Raw genomic sequence first — 19,156 nt, 5'->3', positions numbered from 1 at the left:
GTCTTTACACTTACACTGAATAATTGTTTTCCCTGAAGGAAGCAGTATTATGTTTCCCAGTCACTTGCTATTACTACACCTTTGTTAACTTGAAATTCCTCGTCTTCTGGATGCTGCTTATTAGGATTATTTCAAATGAAGTTTGGGCTTCACATCTCCTCATTTTGGTTTCTAAGAAAAGAATACTTGTAATTCACACACATCAGAAAGACATTTATTCTTAGATGAAAAGATATTATTACATCCATTGCCTCAGAGTACATTATGGTTGGCCTGGTTTAAAATCTATCATTCTGGAAGACTAAACAGATGTGTCCCTTTTCTTTTTTGGAAAAATTAGAGTTACCAAATTAGCTACTCAACCTGTTAATGTAAATCAATAATAATAAGAGCTATTTATTCACAAAATGGAACATGAAACAAACTCGAAGCACAAGAACAGCAACAATGGCATGAGCAGCAAGAGTAGACCACTGTACCTCTACACTGCAACACTGCAGTCCAAGAGGCACATGTACCACCTAAAGTACAATATTATCTTCGAAAAGATTTAGACAATCTGGAGATTTAATATTAAATGACTAATATTAGTTTGCAAGCCAGTATTATTAAAAGGGTGAAGAAAGTCCTCAAATGGAAGAGTGTGAAGCAGTCTTTCTGAGCTGCTGGTAGTCTTAAAAATAACTGAGCAAGAGTAATTTTGGGGGAAACATATCCTTGGATACTGCAGTCAGGGCCCTCCTAACGAGCAACAGAGTTTGATAAAAGCTGGGAAATGTTTCAGCAATATCACATTTTGAACTAGGAAAGAGTACCACAGAAATGGCAGAAGAATAGTGAATATAAAGAAATACAGTGGGAAAAAAGCACAACAACAAACATGCAAGTCTCAGAACAAAATGCCTACCAATGAAATAATCTCTTCTTATAATTATAATTGTCTTTTAGAGTGCTATGACAAAACAGTATTTTCTAACAAGTATGTGAATGCAATTAAATATGCTAACTTGTCAGTGATGCTTAACACGCAATATATTATCTTGGTAGTGATTTAATACATATTTTTGGCCATTACATTTTGAATTCTATTTGACCTCTAGTTTCTCTCGGTGGATTCTTTGTATCAACTTCTGACACATGTATATGGTTCACACAGCCACATGAAAGAACAGATTTTTTTTCACAGAAGAAACAAATTAGGACGCCTATAGCAAAGCTACACGTACTATGACCTAAATTCTAATACTCCCTGAGAACAGCAAGTTGTTACTATCCTAACACAAAAGCTAAAATGTAGTTACGACTTTGATATGCTTTCAAAAGACACATATCAGCTAGGGACTGTGTTGATATCTTTCCGCATTCCACAACTCCTCACCATACAAGGAACGGTGTGAGACATGAGGCAGTCAAAATTTCAATAAAATACATTTACTTTTCTCCAAATATGTTTGTTTCAAAATCTTTTCAATTATTTCCCCATATTTCTCTCTTCCTGCCCTCACAGATGTAATTCATTGTTAATGAAAAGCCAATACTAGTCAACCCAGTCACTACGTCAGGAAGCACTAATTCTGCTTTCTCCGAGCTGCTGGAAGAAAGCTCAGTAGGATAAGCGTAAGTCATTCCTTTATACAGCAGAAAAGCTTTATTTAGGCCCAGAAGGTGCTACGGAAAGAGTGGTTTTTAGCCCTTTTTTGAAAATCTGTAAACAGGCAGAAGGACTCTTCTGCATTTCTAAATGGCACAAAATATAATTATGAATAGAATGGTCTCAGTGAAGCATCCACCTTCCACTGATAATGATAGGATGTGGGAACTATCATGGGAATATACATGTAAAGCAAACACATAAGAAGGAAACTTTTATACAAGAGGAAGATGGGAAACAGATGGAAGTCTATGACTCAGAAGTCCAACTTGCTTTCCAGTGTGCTCAGAAGCACTTCAGCAATTTACTGCAGCTCTAAGCAAAATTAAGACTAAAGCGAATCTCAAACAAAGAAAATTTTTTAAAAACAAGACTCAAAAGGTATAAATGCAACTAGAGTTATCAGTTAACATCTGCTAAAATGCCATTATCGAGTTGACCCTGGCTTAAACTTGAAAGGTAAGTGTGGTCACTGGAGGGAAGTACTGCAAGGGCAACGTGAAATTTGAAAGCTGGAGAAGGGCAACTGCAAGCCATACTCACCTCTAATGTTTGCATTAGTGTTGGCTTAATTGCATCTTTCATCAAAACTGCCAAAGCACCTGTTACTCCCTGAAAAAAAAAAAGAAAAAAAGTTGTAAAGCGCAGTGTTTCTGAGCTACACTCGAAAGTATAGTAAAAACAGGAAAAAAAAAAAAACCAACAACTTGCAGTCCAAAGGAGATAGTATGCTCATAAATTACAATGGACAAGTAGTATTTCATGACATGCATATTTAGAAGTTACCTCAAGATTTCTAGCATATTGCATTACAATGCCAGAAATAGTGTTGATTGTACTCTGGGTACAATCTGGATTAAAGAAAGAAGGTTAGTATCTTTCAGAAATGGAATATTAAGTGATCAGCATGAAGACACTCACAGGAAATAACAGATGAATTGGAAGCCAAGGCCTCTGAGATTTGAGAAAGCAAGATGACGATAACTTGTTAAGATTGCCCAAAGAAATGACAGATGTATTTCTTTCAAGACAGAATCAATACTGTGAATCAATAGCTAGCTGCATCTAGAAAGGGTAACTTGTAAGACCTATATGTGTAATAGACACAGGAAGAAAGCAGGCACAGAATAGATAGCAATGCATCCTGAGATTAAAAAAATTAGAAGTGCCTCATTGTGATGACAAGAAGACAAAGGGACCTGAAGGAATCACTGTGCTCTAGTTTTAAAAAACATCTTATTCTTCACTAAATTTTTTGCTGGGTATTAAGCATAAATTTTAAATGAGAAAGTTGTGACATTCTCATACAGCATTTACACTAAAATTCAATGTCCATTTTATTAAAAATAAATGAATAAATAAAGACTATGCACAGCACAATCAGACTACAAACAGAATGATATCTAGAAACCACAAAACATATATTCCTATCTATTCCTAAATTATTTAGATTCTGACAAGAGAACTTATTTGTTTTCGAAAGAACTCAGTCAAGGATTTAAAAACAAAAAGTAGCAGTTTTACTAGGAATAACTCAAAGGTTTGCCAGAGAACACAAAAGATTTTAATACATTATTATATTCAAAAGAAACATTAAAGCTGAATGAAAATAAAAGCTGCCATAAAGTGTTTAAAATGAAAGTTGAAAACCATGGATCTGTTATCTGAGTAGCTTATTAGGAGCCAAACTTTAACCTTCAAAGAACAGCAACAAAAATAGTGTCTGTGCTAAAATTACACTGTGGTAAAATCCACATAATAGATAGATGAGAGACACTAAAGTTAACAATCATTACACAAATATAGCATTTTATATGAATTAAAATTTCCCCTAAGTATCACATCTGAACTCAACAAGAAAACAAAGGATTATGTTTGACCTCAGACAAAAATGAATTAAAAGCAAAACAGTACAACTGATTCCTACTAAAGCACAGTAAGTGTTACTTTAGAGGAGAGTTAAGGGAAGGACTTGTTTTTTTTTTCCCCCATTTTGGAAAGTCCTACCATCTGCAAACCCCAACAGATTCACAAGGATGTAATATGAAACAGGTAGCAAAACAATCTTGTCTTCTCTCTTCAGAACTGGAGAACAACTACTACTGTTGTTCCTTTGTTATCATCTAATTTTGTCTCAAAATTTTTTCTAAAGAGAGCATATTTTTAAGGCTACTAAATATTAAATCTGTTTAATATGATAGCTTCTTTTTTAAAAAATGATTTAATTCACTTCTAAAATTTGAAGAACTTACAAAATAAAATAGTGAGTTCGCAGATCAACATCCAACAATTGAAAATGACATGGAACAAATTTCATTAAAACCTAGCTCTTAATCCTTCTAATTTATGAAAGCAAATACATTCTCTCCACTGTTTATCACAATGTGGAATCTGAATCCATGAAAAAAATCAGTTTTCAATACATCTAACTAATAGATCAATAAGCCTGTTGTTTTCCTGTTTTGCTCTTTTTTGTTTTTTAAATCATTTCCAAGCCAGTTGATACAGCTTTCCTCAGATCAGTGGCACAATTCCACTTTACCACCACAGAATGAGACAATGGTTATGCCTAGTTGCTAGCAACATAGCCTTGTAATACCTAGGAGAGTCCTTCATGTTCTGTCTCACAGAAAACAGGAGCATATATATGCACTTGACAGGAGGTAACAGGCAACAGAAATTTCTGAGGAAAAACGTTGTTTGATTTGACTCAGTTTCTTCCTCTATCTCAGTTTTTCCAATGTGATATAACATAAGTTATTCATTTGCCATGCGCCTTTATGCTAAAAGAGAAACAGCTGCTGATACTTAAAAGTGCACGGACACTGAAGTAGTTTACAATCTTAACATGTAAAAGGCAATTGCAATTGTAAAAGTGATTCAAATTTCAGAGGAAAAAATGACAACAGAAAACTTTACATCAGGTCTACCAACTGGTCAATGGCAAGGTTAACTACCGAGCAGCAAGGGATCAGCCCTAATGCTCTTCTTGGGAAACCCGCTGGAGGCCTGACAAGTGTTAACTCATGCCAGCTGTAACACCTGAATAGAAGTTTCTGTCATCTGCTTCATGCTTGTCAAGACCACCAAGCTCATTATTCAGAACAAGAATGCAAAAGACACTGACTGGCAAGATGACCTGGGGGGAGAAGATGATGATGACAACAAAGATAAAGAAAAAAAATAAAAGGGATATTTTTTCCCCCCCTTCCTCTTCAAGTCAATAATGACTTGTATCTTCTCTCCTTTGCTTTCTGATAGTTTTTTACCAATCAGGTAAAACAGGAAGGAAAAAAAAAATCCAAATACTTTCTACACATTTCCACTTTATCAAAAACTTAATTGATACTAGAGACACATCTGGACACAGCTCACTGTATCACTGTATTCCTTGCTGAAAACAAAGAAAGGGAGATGAAAAGACTCCAGTTATATCCATCATATCTATCTGCCTTCATGGTTTTAAATACATTTTGTGTTAAGAAAAAAAATAATAAATTAGCCTACATTTCCGTATCTGTCTGCCATAAATCTGTCAAAATAAATTTTTCATTCCCTCCTACCCACGTCTTTCAAGCAGCTTGCAAACAGTTGCCACATCTCACTGGACCTGATTTGCAAAGATATTTGAGGAATTAGTTTCCCTTTTCTAATTCAAAGGAGGTAGGTAGATGTTTCCATAAAGTAATTAGACACTTAAGACACACACCAATTAAGTATGTAAGGAGCTTAAGGATCACTGACTGTTAAGAGAAAGAAGCTGGACTCATTATCGAATGTAACATGGACACCCATCTCTCCCGTGTTCTCTACTGGAACTGTGATCAAGTACTTCTGAAAATACCCCTTCCAACAGTCATGGGTGCAGATACGCTCCCCAGGATAACACCAAGATCACAGAGCAAAATGTAAGTTAAAATTACACGACACAGGAAAGCAAACTTAGATGAAAATCCACTTTCAAAATCACTTCCACAGGAGCAGTCTCTGAAGTTTATCAGGAGTGGAAATGAAAGCCAGCAACAGATGATAAGGAAGGCACTGAAAGTAACTACTGAGAAATGAATAAGGGTTACACAGACTGAAAGACAAAGAAACACTGCATTTTTTATAAGAAAAATAATATAACTTCCTTTTTTTTTTTTTTTTTGAAACTATAGTCTCTAACAAAATAATATTTTTCTGCAGTATCAGTTCTGTGAAAAAACTGAACCTTAAACCATAAACCAAGAAGGGCTTCAACTACTTGTGTCTAAAGTAAAAGTATGCACACACTGTTTCTGTTGAACCAGTGAACGAAACATATTCAGCTGAGAGATCATTTATAAAAATAAATATGAAGCTTTTTTCTGTCTTGGAATTATTGAAATTGAACAGCATGGTACAGAAAGCAAACTGAGAAGTCTTATTTTAAAAAAATAGTGACATTTATTTAATATTTTTCATAGCTGCTGAAATACTAATCTAGGGCATACATACCCATTTAATTTCACATAAAGATATGGCATGTGTCCATCAAAAGTCTTCTATACTGTAAGAGCCAAAAACCAATTCAGTCTTCAAAATACTGTACAATGAACACCACATTTTGGCAAAGACTTCTGTACATTTCATTACAGAGGCCAGATATTTAATCCATTACTCTTGTGGAAGAAGTCTTCTCAACTCATGAAATATTCAATTTATCTTTTTTCTATTACCCCTAGCCGGCAGCTGCATCTGGTTTATATCTACCAATGTGTATTTTAGGTTTTACCATTGTATTATTATAAATATATTGAATATAAAGTCAAAATTAAGAGCAATTGTGTTTTTGTGAAGTATATTGCGTGTACTTCTGGAAACAAATCACAGAGAAGGGTTTAGTGGTTTCGGTTCAAATAGATTTCAGTGAACTAAGGACTACTGTCAAACATTTAAACTTAAATAAATTCAACCTCGTTACATATATAAAAAGACAAGCTCCAGAATTTATTTATTTTTTTAGTTATAGGTAGGATTGACCATCACCCATTAGTCATGTTGTGTGAGTACTTCTCATGATAAAGCTGTTGTTAAAATTTGTTAAAACTATAAGCAACCGCAGTTCTTTGGGCTAAAACGTACCATACTAAACTAACAATGGTAGATTCAAGCTTTTAATCTTGATCTTGTTTTATGAAGATGTAAGCCAAAATGATTGAACTGCTCTTGGAATGAGAGTACTGGAAAAGTAAGTTATCATTCCATTGTCTTGAGTTCTTTCCTTTATAAGTTGTAAAGGTTTGGGAACTGTTTTTTTGTTTGTTTTGCCTCCTCTCTGACTCTGAAGAAGAATGAAAATTCAGGAGGAGAATGGGTTCACTTCAAACCTTTTATCACATCCTAAAATTTATTCTAGATATTAAACTTAAAAAAAACAAACAACAAAGCTACAGTTCACAGATATTCATTTGTGAATGCTTCATTCTGCCTCATCCTGTCTATAAAGCTTTGTCTGCAATTCACAGTATGCTTACAACCTAGGATGTAGTAACTACACATACACTTTGCATCAGGCTCTTAGTCTGGACAGCTATATCACAAGCAAAGATGTCTTCCCCTTGATCCAGAAAGAACTCTCTTCTAATATGTATGAGAAGGAGACAGAACCTAAGCAGTCCAAAGCAACAAGAGTCTAAAGCTGAGCTTGCAGAAGCAGTTAGTTACATAGGCAGCACAAACAGCAGAAGTAGAGTGCATATTAAGATTAAAGTCTAGAAATAGAAGGCTTAGTTGTAAGCTATTCCAACAGACTCATCACCACTAGGTATAAAACTGAAAAGTTGTTGAAGCACCACTCTGCAGAACTGAAATTCTGCATGTGTATGACTTATGGCATCGTATGGTCTTCGATAATACATCTTCTGCTATTGTTTCCAGGGCATTCAACTTTCTGCAGTATGCTTTCACAAGTGTAGTACAGTACAGTTATTCATGATCATGCTCCACCTTGCACAAAGTAACTAGCATTCAATTTGATAATTTGTCCTTTTAGGACATTTCTTAGCAGAAACCTCAAACGGCCTAATACCTGGGACCTTGATGCTGGGAAACCCAGTATCACAGCATCCTACTTTTTCACCAACATTCATAACTACAAAGAAATGAACACACAATGATTAAACTCAAAAGTATTCACTAACTTGGGCTGCCCACTCTACCCATCAGAAGCTAACTTGTTACCCCACCCTCTGCTAGTTGAGTCCAAATCATGCAATTCAAAAGGAAAATTTAAAAAAAAAATTGTCATCAAGAACATTAAATGTAGTTCTTCATAAAGGATACCATAAAATTTAGGACAGATGAAAAAAATGCCTTAAAATGGAAGTCTGCTGCATAAGTGGGTGTAGTTTTTACCTTTAATTTTAATGATAACCATACTTAAAAATTTCCATACTCCTATCTTAATTTCTGTCTCAAGACTATGAAAGCTACATATTATAATTTCAGTTATTTATTAAAATCGAATCTACTATGGTTGTAAAGATAATCCTGGCTTGCAGATTTTGTTGACAAGGTGTCTTTTTGCTCATTCTCATTCTCCAGTACCTGAAGGGGGCCTACAGGAAAGCTGGGAAAGTACACTTTATAAGGGCATGTAGTGACAGGACAAGGGGAACTGGCTTCAAAAAGAAGCATGTAGCGTCAAACTAGAGTTTAGGAAATGGTGAGACACTGGAACAGATTGCCCAGAGAGGCTGTAGATGTCCCCTCCCTGGGAGCATTCAAGGCCAGGCTGGATGGGGCTTTGAGCAAGCTGATTTAGAGGGAGGTGTCCCTGCCTATAGTAGGGGCTTGAAACTAGATCAACTTAAAAGGTCCCTTCCAACCCAAACCATTCTATGATTCTAAAATGCAGTAAGTTTGTGCAGTAGTCCTTCACAATGAACAAACATTATGTGGCACAAACTTTGATTGCAAGGTATAACTTTTGACTTAACAAGAACCAGCCATAAAGAAACAGGTATAGAATCATAGAATCACAAAGTTGGAAAGGACCTATAGATCATCTAGTCCAACCGTTCTCCCTTTACCATACCTACGGAAAACCCCTAAGCCATATCTCCTAGCTCCCTATCCAGACACTATGCGCTTGCAACCACTGTCTACTCACTTACAGTCTGGTTATAAGGGCTGGGATTTGACATAAAGAAAGAACAAATTAATCTCTTACATAAGTGGAAGTAGAGAATGAGTGATGACTTAATAACATGAGGGATAACACTGTCCCAAGCATTATTAATAATTAAGAATAGTTTGCTTTCATTCTGATCTAGTGTCATAAACATTCATGTGTTAACTATCACCATAACACCTGAGCACTCTTCACAAACACAGTAGCAAAGATTACCAGCTCTCTCTCTGACTCACTCAGTACACCAAAACTGTTTGCCTTAAAAAAACTGCAGAAGCGTATCCAAGTAGGTTATGGAGAACAGACACACATGAACCAGATGTTACCTGAAGACTTGGAGGAATAAGTTCTACATCTTGTTCTCATTGCATGCAAGTTTTGGCCCAGATGATCTTTCACTGCACCGTTCAAAGCATAAAGATTGGCATGCACCTGCCTTTCTAATGCTTCGAGAGGCAAAACAAACAAATCACAGTTTATTCACAGTCACACAGGACTAAGCATACCAAATCATCTGCTGTTACTGGTTCTCCCTTCTTGTCATTAGCCACCACGATTTTCCCCAGCCTCTCCTTCATATCTTCCAGACTAGTGGTAAGTGCAAGGATGGCCATAATTTCACTTGCAACAGCAATATCAAACTGAGCCTGTAAACAGAAATGAGAATTGTGAGTCAAATCTAAGTCAGGTCAAATACTCACAGGAAATCATTGGGAACAGATTCAGGAAAGATAGAGTTAAGGTTGGAATTCAAACAAGTTCTAAATTGTAACCCACAGGTTTTGAGATTACTCAAGCTAAAGTAACTGTAAAACACTTTGCTTATATTTCTTCATTAATGCTCTCTGTTACACTTCATTTACTTGGGGACCAATACTGTAGAGTGCTTAGGCCATTGCCTCACATTATCCCCAGCAGAAACTCCCTGAAGGACCAAGAATTTCTTCGGTAGAAAATAAATAAATAAATAAATCACCAGATGTGTTTTTAGCTGTACTAGCATGAGCACAACATTGGTTTTGGAGGGTATTTTTTTTTCCCCATCCCATAACGCTCTGTCTCTCTCTCTCTCTCTCTCTTTTTTTTTTTTTTTTTAATTCTGGTTTCAAAAACATTTTTGTTACACTTGATCATTCTTTTTCTATATGAATTCAAAATTTACAAGACTGCCAAGTCTTATGCTCAATCTATGATGATGTAAAACATATCACTCCCACCCTTTAAAAACTGAATATATATATGCTAGGGAAAAAAGGAACAACAACAAAATGAAACAAAATAAGGGCTATATACTGCAACAGTCCTAATACTCCTCTAAAAATACAACCAATGGTGCAGTACCTCAGCAGTACTTTTATTTTAGAACTTGCAGGACTGTAACAATTCCCTATTAGTAAAGCCAAGGCCACATGCTGCCAGAATATAAACAGAAAAGAAAAGCATATTCTTATAGCACAATACATTAATGAAATGGGGGTAAAAATGAGAACAATTTCTCCATGTGTGCCTGTCTTTAGTTTCTGTCATGATGATTACAGCCCAGAGCACTCTTATTGAGGCTGGCCTCTATGTACTTGCATGCTTAGTCAAAACTTGTGAGGGACACGGGAGTATTTCCTGGACTTGACAAAAGCAGGGAGATGCATACAATATGGAAAAATAAGAATTCATGCTGAAGCTGAGATTTTCAGAATAGCTATTCCAGTGAAATACTAAGGTTACAATATAAATGTTCTGTACCCTTTGGTAGCAGTTCCATATGCAAAAAAACAACTGCACGCACAATTTACAGTGTTGAGATGGCCTGGAAGCTACTATCTTTTCTGAAGTTAAAAAGAGAACCTCTATAAGCCACTGACAACATAAGACAGGAAATACACCTCAGAAATCTATGCCTAATCCATACAGTGGAATATTATCTAACTTCATCAGAACGTTTATTGGGAGGCAAAAATTAAATTTTAGTAATTGAAGTTTTTGTATAAACCTGTAAGGTCAGAAAAAGAATCCCAGGTAGATGCTCAGAGTGGCAATATTTAATTGAAAAAACAGGCACAAAAGATTTTGCTATCAGATGCTATTTTAACTCTTAATAACCTTTACACACCTAGGAAGCGCTGACAGAAGTCTTAGCTGTAAAGCCAGTTCTCTATTGATGAAAGGATCCACCCACATGGATTCAATTGCAGGATCAAGGCCATCAGTCATGTAATACTCTTTAGAAATCACAGCACCCCTCTTCATTAAAATGCATACTTTTATGCCCGCTGTGCTCTGCTATTTTACACAGGTGTCATTGATTTTAAGAGTGCTAGAACATCACTCCAAATGTTTATAGAATGCATCTGTTAACCATGAAGTCCTGTTTTATCTGGATCTCTGGCTAGCCCCTATAATGAATTTTCCTAACTGTTCTCTATTTCTTGAGTCAGTAAGACTGTGTGTTAAAATATAAATGGATATGCATCAATCCAAAGCATCTAAACCTAATGCATCAAGGTCATTTTAGCCAAAATAGTACAGAAGCAGCATTTGACAGCATATGTCAACTAGTACTCTATTGTAAAACAGACTGTGTTTAATCCAGCACCGTAATTATGCAGGTAAAATGCTGCATGCTAAGAATGGCAGGCTGAAAGAAACCTAAACATGTGAAACTGTCTCCAGTGTTGAAGAAACTTGCACCAAAGTATTGCCCCAGCCCATTAGCAGAGAAGTCTCATCTAATATTGAGTTTTTTATAAGTGACAGACAGAAAAGTTTCTACCCTGTGTGCTCAAAACCAAAAGAAATAAGCATTTCCTTTCAATTTCTCCTTCTGGTTTGACTGTCTTACATACTGAATTGAACAAAAACATTAGCACTATTTTTTGCTCTCTTTATTTAGGCACAAAGCTCAGTGAAGGTCTGAAATTACAAAGTAGATAAGAGTTCCAAAAAGAAGAAAAACTTTATCTACGCCACTATAACTACTTATTTCATTGAATAACAGTCAGAATATGAATTTCATTATCCAGGCTGCTAGATTCAATCATCATCTATTTAGCAGCAGCTTCACATCATTGCAATGACCCTGTTCCACCTGGCAGAGCTATTCCACATTGCGTTGCTTCACAGATGGATTTGCCCAAACCACACCATGAATACTTGTTCATCAGATAGAGTCAGTAAAATCTGGCTTTCAAGTTATCAGTAAGACTTTAAAAAACTTCCAGAAGCTCTCATATGGTAACATAGGTTAGCTTTATACACTGCTGAAAAGTACACCCACTATTTTCAGAATGACACCTTCAAGACAACATATTAAAATTAAGCACATGCTCCAAGTTCTTACATTTTTACATTCCAAAGCTGAGATGCATGATAGGAAAATGAAAACTTCAATAAAAAGTGAATGGTCATTTTCAAACCTCACTAATTGGACCAATAACATATGGTGCTCCCCCTCTTCTCTAACGTTTTTTTTTAAACACTAAATTTAAATGTAATGTAAATTACATACATGCTATGAGGGATTATAAAATAAAAATAAAATAAAAGAGAAAAATGGTACAGATTAACCTTATAAAAGGCGAACATACCTTTTATATTCATAAGAAGACATGGTTGAACTGCTAACAAATTTTTTTTCAGGTTCTTTCAACACTTTGTACAATAAACACTGATTTCTGTTCCTGAAACTTCAGTTACTCATTAACACAATCAGATGCACTGCAAGAATGCTATACAGTATCAACAGATGTTAGCACTGCAATTCAAAGAGACACATTGAAATAATTACAGGATAACAAACATCTCAGCCTCTGAAGCAAAGCCTGTCCAAAATGTGATGTATTAACTACTTGTACATACCTGACGGACAAATCCTTTTTCTGTATTTGCCTGGCCAACAGTTATCTTGCGTAAGAATCTGTCATTTGTATCCACAACTGAAAAAAGCAAATAGCAAAACATATTAACAACGACTAGGAGATCTGCAATATCGTCAGGCATACCTGTTGTTACGTATGTAAGATTCAGCTGCTTGAAAAGCACTGCTTAACATTCTTTCTCATGTCAGCATTGGCACTGACATGGTTTCTGCCTTTTACTTGATACCATTAGAAAACAGGTTGAAACAACTAAAGCACAATTTTTCTGAACAAGATTTTCAGCTAACAGGTACTCAACATTCTACTGTACTTAATACCTTACTAATGTATGAAAAATCTCCCTTTATAGCTACAATGCACCTCAGACCTACCTCACATCACTTGCTTCTTTCTTAACTTGTAAAGAATCGATTCTTAAGACCACTTAACCTTGTTCTGTTTCTCTTTTAAGGGATGATAATTGTTGTCACATTGGTTCCTCCACACAAGTTACATTCTTGCACAGTAACTCCATATTCAGCTGCACAGTTTTCAAAGGAAGTTTTTTTTCAATTGCCAGGACCAACCATCTGCTGTTGAGTACAACTTCAATTTTAGACAACTGTCTTTCTAAACTGGAAAGACTTTAAGTATTACAAGGGCATGCCCAAATTGTCCTGTGGAACTGCTAACTTCACTAACAATCACAGCAATCCACGTTATGCACTGACGATACGCAACTTCAGACATGCTTTAGTAGGAATACAAAAAGGAGGGGGAATCATCAAAAGCACTCATCTGCTGAGAATGTATCAGGATGTTTCTAAGGAGGAAACACCGGGAGGATGTTTCTGTTAGAAAGAGAGACTGAACTCCAAGATCTGTCATGCCCAGAAGGGGCAATCCCTACAGAATACAAAATCTCTGTAGCATATAAAAACAGACCCCCTCTTTCTTAAGGGTTCTGTAGCTCTACAAAAGAAAGGGTGGAAGCTACTCTCGAGCAGCTCAATCTCTAGCTTGCATTACGTCATTCTTGTGGTAGATGTAGATCAAAATCCTGTTCATTTCAAGGCTGAGAATCAAGGATATCCAAAGAGGTTGTCTGTATAAAAGATTAGATACACCATGTCCTCCCTCTTTTCCTGCTTTTGGAGAGTAACAAATTTGTTTGTCCAGTACAGGACAACGTAATTACAGAAGAGGGACTTTGACTCGCAATCCTACACACGTCCGAATTCAGTGCTGTGAGTATGCTGGCCACTTCCTCTTACTGGGCACTTCTCATAAAGCTTTCATAATTACCATATATGCTTTCCACCCTCTACATGGTACTCAGGCCCTTGATTTTCTCAGGAATTCCATTTAACGGGTGATACAACACAGATTTGGTTAATTCCTTTTAGTTTCTATTTGTGTATTTTAAAATACTACAGTACTAATAGAAATGGCAGAATAAAACATATAAAAACTTACAAACAATTCCATAACCATTGCAGACAGTTAATAAAAGAAAGATAAGATATGTGAAATACACAGAAAATACAGTTTTAACATGCTTTAATATGTAAGGGAGACAAGGGACATATTTAAACTGTCACAATCTATCCTTCAGAATATTAGTGAAGTCTCTTGAATTACAGCAGATATTTAACCAAATTAAAGAGCAATATACTGCTTCTATATTTGCTCTGTACTTTGATTTCTCTCTTGTAAGTGAGTTGTTCTTAGATTCACAGAGCAGATAGCTCTGATTCAGGTAGCACTGAGCAAATAGTACAATTGCCAAGCTGAAGTGCAGCTTCCTGATTACATACCTCTTTGCCATGTTATGGTAGAAGGGTCAATATCAAGGCGCACAAATCTACTGATCTCTTCTTCTGTTAAAGTCTCAGGATCAGTCTTATTTATTCCCAGTCTCTACAGAAGAAGTAGTTGAAGAAAAGCAATTAAATGGCTATTTTGCTTCAAATGGTATAGCTGCTGTGGCTTACTTCACCCACATTATGAATGCACTTGTGAAAGTAGCAAGTCAGGATCAACCCTTTCTTTTTAAAAAAAAGCACATAGGGAGGCATCAGAACAGGAACATTGGTGATGAAGAAATGCAATTAAAAAAGAGAAATACTCATAGACAAGTACATGAGAGATCTCATTCTGATACAGAAGAAACTCTCAATGTAAACCAAAGGGAAAAATCAACCTTACCAGTCACTAATATAAAAAAGATTATTACCTGCTTGCTCTAGAGGTTATGAAAGTCTTTGACAGACCCATCCCATGTATCATCTTGAATGAATCAACTTTGAATGAAATAAAAAATTCTGCTTGGATAGCCCATAAATTCAGTGATGCATAATGAATTAGCCAATATATCTTGGTTTTTATAGATTCAGGATTTCAGCAACACCCAACATTTTTTTAGATGATTCTACATAAAGATGTATGAATTAGTAAATTGTGTTTAAGAACTGCAGTCTTCAACATTTTTTTTCTGGCAATAGGAAGCATTCCCCAGTGAATTAACCAGGCAGCACAAAGTACTTTTAAGCAACAGAAGCTGGTATTACCTTTATCCTCCTTTTCACCCCCTAATTCCAAGTGCAGCTCTGCATGCACTTGGCAGCTATCCATTGCCATCCAGTGGCTCTGAAACAATACTGAGCAGGACTCAGAAACCAACAAGAATCATGGAAATGGACATAGAAGAATGAAGTTGTTCTTGAGGTTTGTGTTAAGGGGTTAGTATTTTCTCTCCTTAACACTAGTTATGATTGTATTGTTGGTTACTTATTTATTTGAATGGCAGTTTGAAAACTGGATACATTATTCATGTGTGAATTGCATATGAATTTCTTATGGAAGCACAACAGGATGCAGAAATACTATGCAAACAAATATAATTCTGTCCCTCAGAAAGAACACTGTCAAATAGTCATCAACAAAATCCCATCAGTATATGCTATAATAAACTTTTCAAAATCAGAAAATATTGCAACATCCTTTCAAATATGACTTTACTATAATAGGAAAAGTATTTTAAAACTCTAATATACGTAAAGACACTATGCTTGAAAAACATTATTGGTTTATTTCAGGAGAAAATAATAGTAAAAATGCTAGTTATGACAATAATATCAGACCCAGATGCTATTACTTTAGAGAGGATGCTTTTTGAAAGAGCCTGGACTTAATAAACTCATGGGAGTTTCATACAAACTTGGCCCCTCATGTCAAATAATTTCCCAACTGCACAACAGAATCCTTCATAAAGACATCCCACAATTAAAGAGAAACAATATTAACAACTTACTCTCAGACGCGCAAGCTGAATAGAAGAAAATCCTCTCACACCTTTAACTACTGGAACAAGCCTATTATATAAGGCCTAGAAAAAAAAATACAAAGAAAAGAATTAGTTTTTAAAATAAGAAGTTCTTTTTCTTTTATTTAGATTAGTCTCAGTATGAATTTCTCAACAACAGAAGCTGTGGACTTCTGATTTGAAAGAGTTCTGAGAAGGTAGTAGGCTTTTAAACAATGCCTTTTATCTAATAGCCTAAATTCAATTATCAAAATCGCTGTGTTTCTAGGTCTCACAGAAAAAATATGCATTAGTTTTGAAAGTTGGAATCCTTTAAAGTTCCAAAAAAGGGCCAAATTACTCAAATTGTAACTATTATTTGTAGGTTAGCTCAGTTGGAAGAAAAAAAAAAAAGAATAAGTTGCAATTTCTTTATTTTCTCCCTCTAAATACTCAAGTTAGCTTTTGTTTTAACACGACAAAAAGACTTAGTAGAGAGAAGAGGATCTAGTTTATATTTACTACATCTTCTTTATCACACATAACTTTGTATCAGAAGGACAATTTTTAAGTTTAAACGACTGTCTGAATTATTAAAAAAAGATATGTAGAGAAAATATCTTTCAGTAGACTCTCTAGTACAGTCTGAAACAGCTGATAATTTTCTGGACAGAAGATTCTTATCTTCAGACTGTCTTATGATAGATGTTTGCCAGAAAAGTATATTCTATAAGCAGTATTTCCCAGCAGAATACAGTATGGCTTCAGCAATTGTTTCCATTCACTCAGTGAAAATACAAAGACAGCCAACTTACATAATTTGAAATGCAATTTATGAAAAAATGAAAAGAATATCGTGTTGTCATTAGAAAACAATTCTCACCTTATCGGATTGAGTGTTCTCATGCAAGATCCTAGCATCAATAGCAGCAGCCAGCAAATTATTTGCAGCAGTTATCGCATGAATGTCTCCAGTCAAATGAAGATTGAACTAGACAGTGAAAATTACAAACTTCTTTTAATAAAAGGCTTTTAACTCCACCTATTAATCTCAGACATTTATTGAAGAAAAAATACCACCATATCCTTGAGGTAGCAGCTGAAATTAGTCTCCGATGTAGATGAAACATCACAGGCTGAGAATGCACTGAGCTGTAGGAAGGTCTTGTTTTCACCCAAGTACTTAGTCAGCTACCCTCAGTTTAGTCAAACAAAGCCATAGATGTTTTAATTCTTTCCTAAATGACCCATTAAAGTCAGTTCTATTCTGCTGATACTAAATCAGTTTTCTACCAGCAGCATGAATGTGACCTGGATCAGTTGAGCAGGTTTTTGCCAAATCCCCCAAAGAATACAATGCCTGCTGGCTTTCTGATTTCATGTCAGCTTTCTGCAAGTCACAGGAGAACAGGCAGAACCAGGCACAAAATTTGCTGATGCAAAGTTTGTCCAACAAAGTTGTGGGTAAAAAACTGAAATGGGCCATTTTGATTAGATCAGGGCTTGTTTTACATAGACATATATTTCCATAGATATGGAAGGTCAGTTTTAATTGCACTGTAGTAGTACTGACAGCTAAGAGGCATCACCAACAGCTGACACCAGCACTTGACTGACTGTACTCAAGTGCAAAAGGCTTCCAAATGCTGCATGAGTATTCTGGACCAGCTGTGCATTTTCAGTACGGCATTTCATCAGCATGGAATTCTCTTGCCTCAGAACCACAGCCTGTTTCAAGCTGGGAAGGACCTCTGGATGTCATTTGTCCAATCCCTCTGCTCAAGCAGAACTGCTTCCCCAGGACCAACTCCATGTCACCAACAATCACCAAAGAGGAGATTACACAGCCTCACTAGGCAGCCTGTGCCAGTGTTCCACCACTCCCAAGGAACAGAAATGCTCCCTGAAGTCCAGAGGGAACCTCCCATGTTCCAGTTTATCCCCATTACTTCTTGTCCTGGCATTAGGCACCACTGAAAAGAGCTCCACTTCCTCTGCATCTTCTGTTCACATATTTATATGCATTGATAAGATTCATCCTCTTCTCTTTTACAGACAGAACGGTCCTGGCTCACTCTGCATTTCCTCAAGGAGAGGTTCTCTAGTCCCTTAGTCAGTCCTGTGGCTCTGCACTAGACTCTCACCAGTATGTCCACATTCCTCTTGTACTGAGGAGACAAAGTGGAGCGAAACCATCGTGCAGTTCTGAACAAGCATAGTGAACATACACATTAGATGAACTAAACCATTCCAATTTGCCTCTTCACTCAGGGAACATGCTTGCATTTTACCCTCCAGAAAACAAAAGTCAACTGTCTGCTACAGTGCGCACATGTCCTTGAGCACACAGTGATGTGAAATGCAAGCAAAGAAGAGGTTGAGTGAGGCATTAAGTGTAGATGGCAACCACCAGCTAAGAATGAACACAACACATGGTCTATGTTTCAGCTCATTCGTAAGTCTGCAGAACCCTTAGCCTTAGCATGGTGACTGCTGTGTTAAGGGATACAAAGGCTTCGCTGACATTGCTGTTTTCACAGTGGGAGTATTTTGAAAGCACCCACACAGACAGATTCTTCAAGAGCCCACATGATTTCCAGAAGTCTTTGAAAAGTTGTGGTAACACCATTTTCAACAGAAAGCCACTCGCTTGTGGGCAGAGGAAAGTTACAGATTAATTCAGAATGAAAAAACAATTCTTTCATATTCAGTGCCATGTGATTAACAGCTGGGATGTTACAAGCACATACAAGAACTGTGCAGTGGCTTTCCAACCCTGTGCCACAGTCTGGACACAACTCAGAGCAGCCACATGAAGATGGTAAAGACCACACCAGCTCTCCAGAAAGACTCTCACCAAAGACCAAACACTGCACCCAACACTTTGTTCTTCCCACCCCTCCCAGGGGACAGTGTTTTGCTGTCTCCATTGTAGTCTCACCTCCTCCATGGGAATCACTTGAGCATATCCACCACCAGCTGCTCCACCTGCACAACAAAGCAGGTGGTCTTATCATGCATCAGTCTTGGGCACAAAAACCAACACCTTAAACATACAAACTAAAGCATACAGTTTCGAAGGCACGCTTTCTCAGTATTCAGATTTCTGTCAGGGAATAAATGATGTACCTAAATAAACGGGATTTCCATAATTCTGCATTTTTCATCAGGCGATAAAATAGGAATTGTTTAAC

The 19,156-nt window shown here is 36.4% G+C and overlaps 1 protein-coding gene across 5 annotated transcripts in view; it reads right to left on the bottom strand.

Annotated features, from left to right (window-relative positions):
• The window catches only part of MTHFD1L (methylenetetrahydrofolate dehydrogenase (NADP+ dependent) 1 like), a 134,701-nt gene that overhangs the window by 82,682 nt on the left and 32,863 nt on the right, over positions 1-19,156 (bottom strand). For all 5 annotated transcript variants that reach the window (XM_015858104.3, XM_015858105.3, XM_085541495.1 and 2 more), the window contains exons 13-19: positions 18,904-18,950; positions 16,846-16,953; positions 15,972-16,046; positions 14,476-14,578; positions 12,660-12,736; positions 9,314-9,454; positions 2,195-2,263 (exon numbers count right to left, since the gene is read on the bottom strand). In XM_015858104.3, the coding sequence (XP_015713590.2) occupies positions 2,195-2,263; positions 9,314-9,454; positions 12,660-12,736; positions 14,476-14,578; positions 15,972-16,046; positions 16,846-16,953; positions 18,904-18,950 (620 nt within the window). The remainder of the gene's footprint in view (positions 1-2,194; positions 2,264-9,313; positions 9,455-12,659; positions 12,737-14,475; positions 14,579-15,971; positions 16,047-16,845; positions 16,954-18,903; positions 18,951-19,156) is intronic.

Source organism: Coturnix japonica, chromosome 3 (genome assembly GCF_054131305.1).
Source record: "Coturnix japonica strain WE chromosome 3, WE-NBRP24, whole genome shotgun sequence".
Taxonomy (NCBI): domain Eukaryota; kingdom Metazoa; phylum Chordata; class Aves; order Galliformes; family Phasianidae; genus Coturnix; species Coturnix japonica.
The sequence above is the reverse complement of the archived record's forward strand: the minus strand, read 5'-3'. Positions and strand labels throughout refer to the sequence as shown.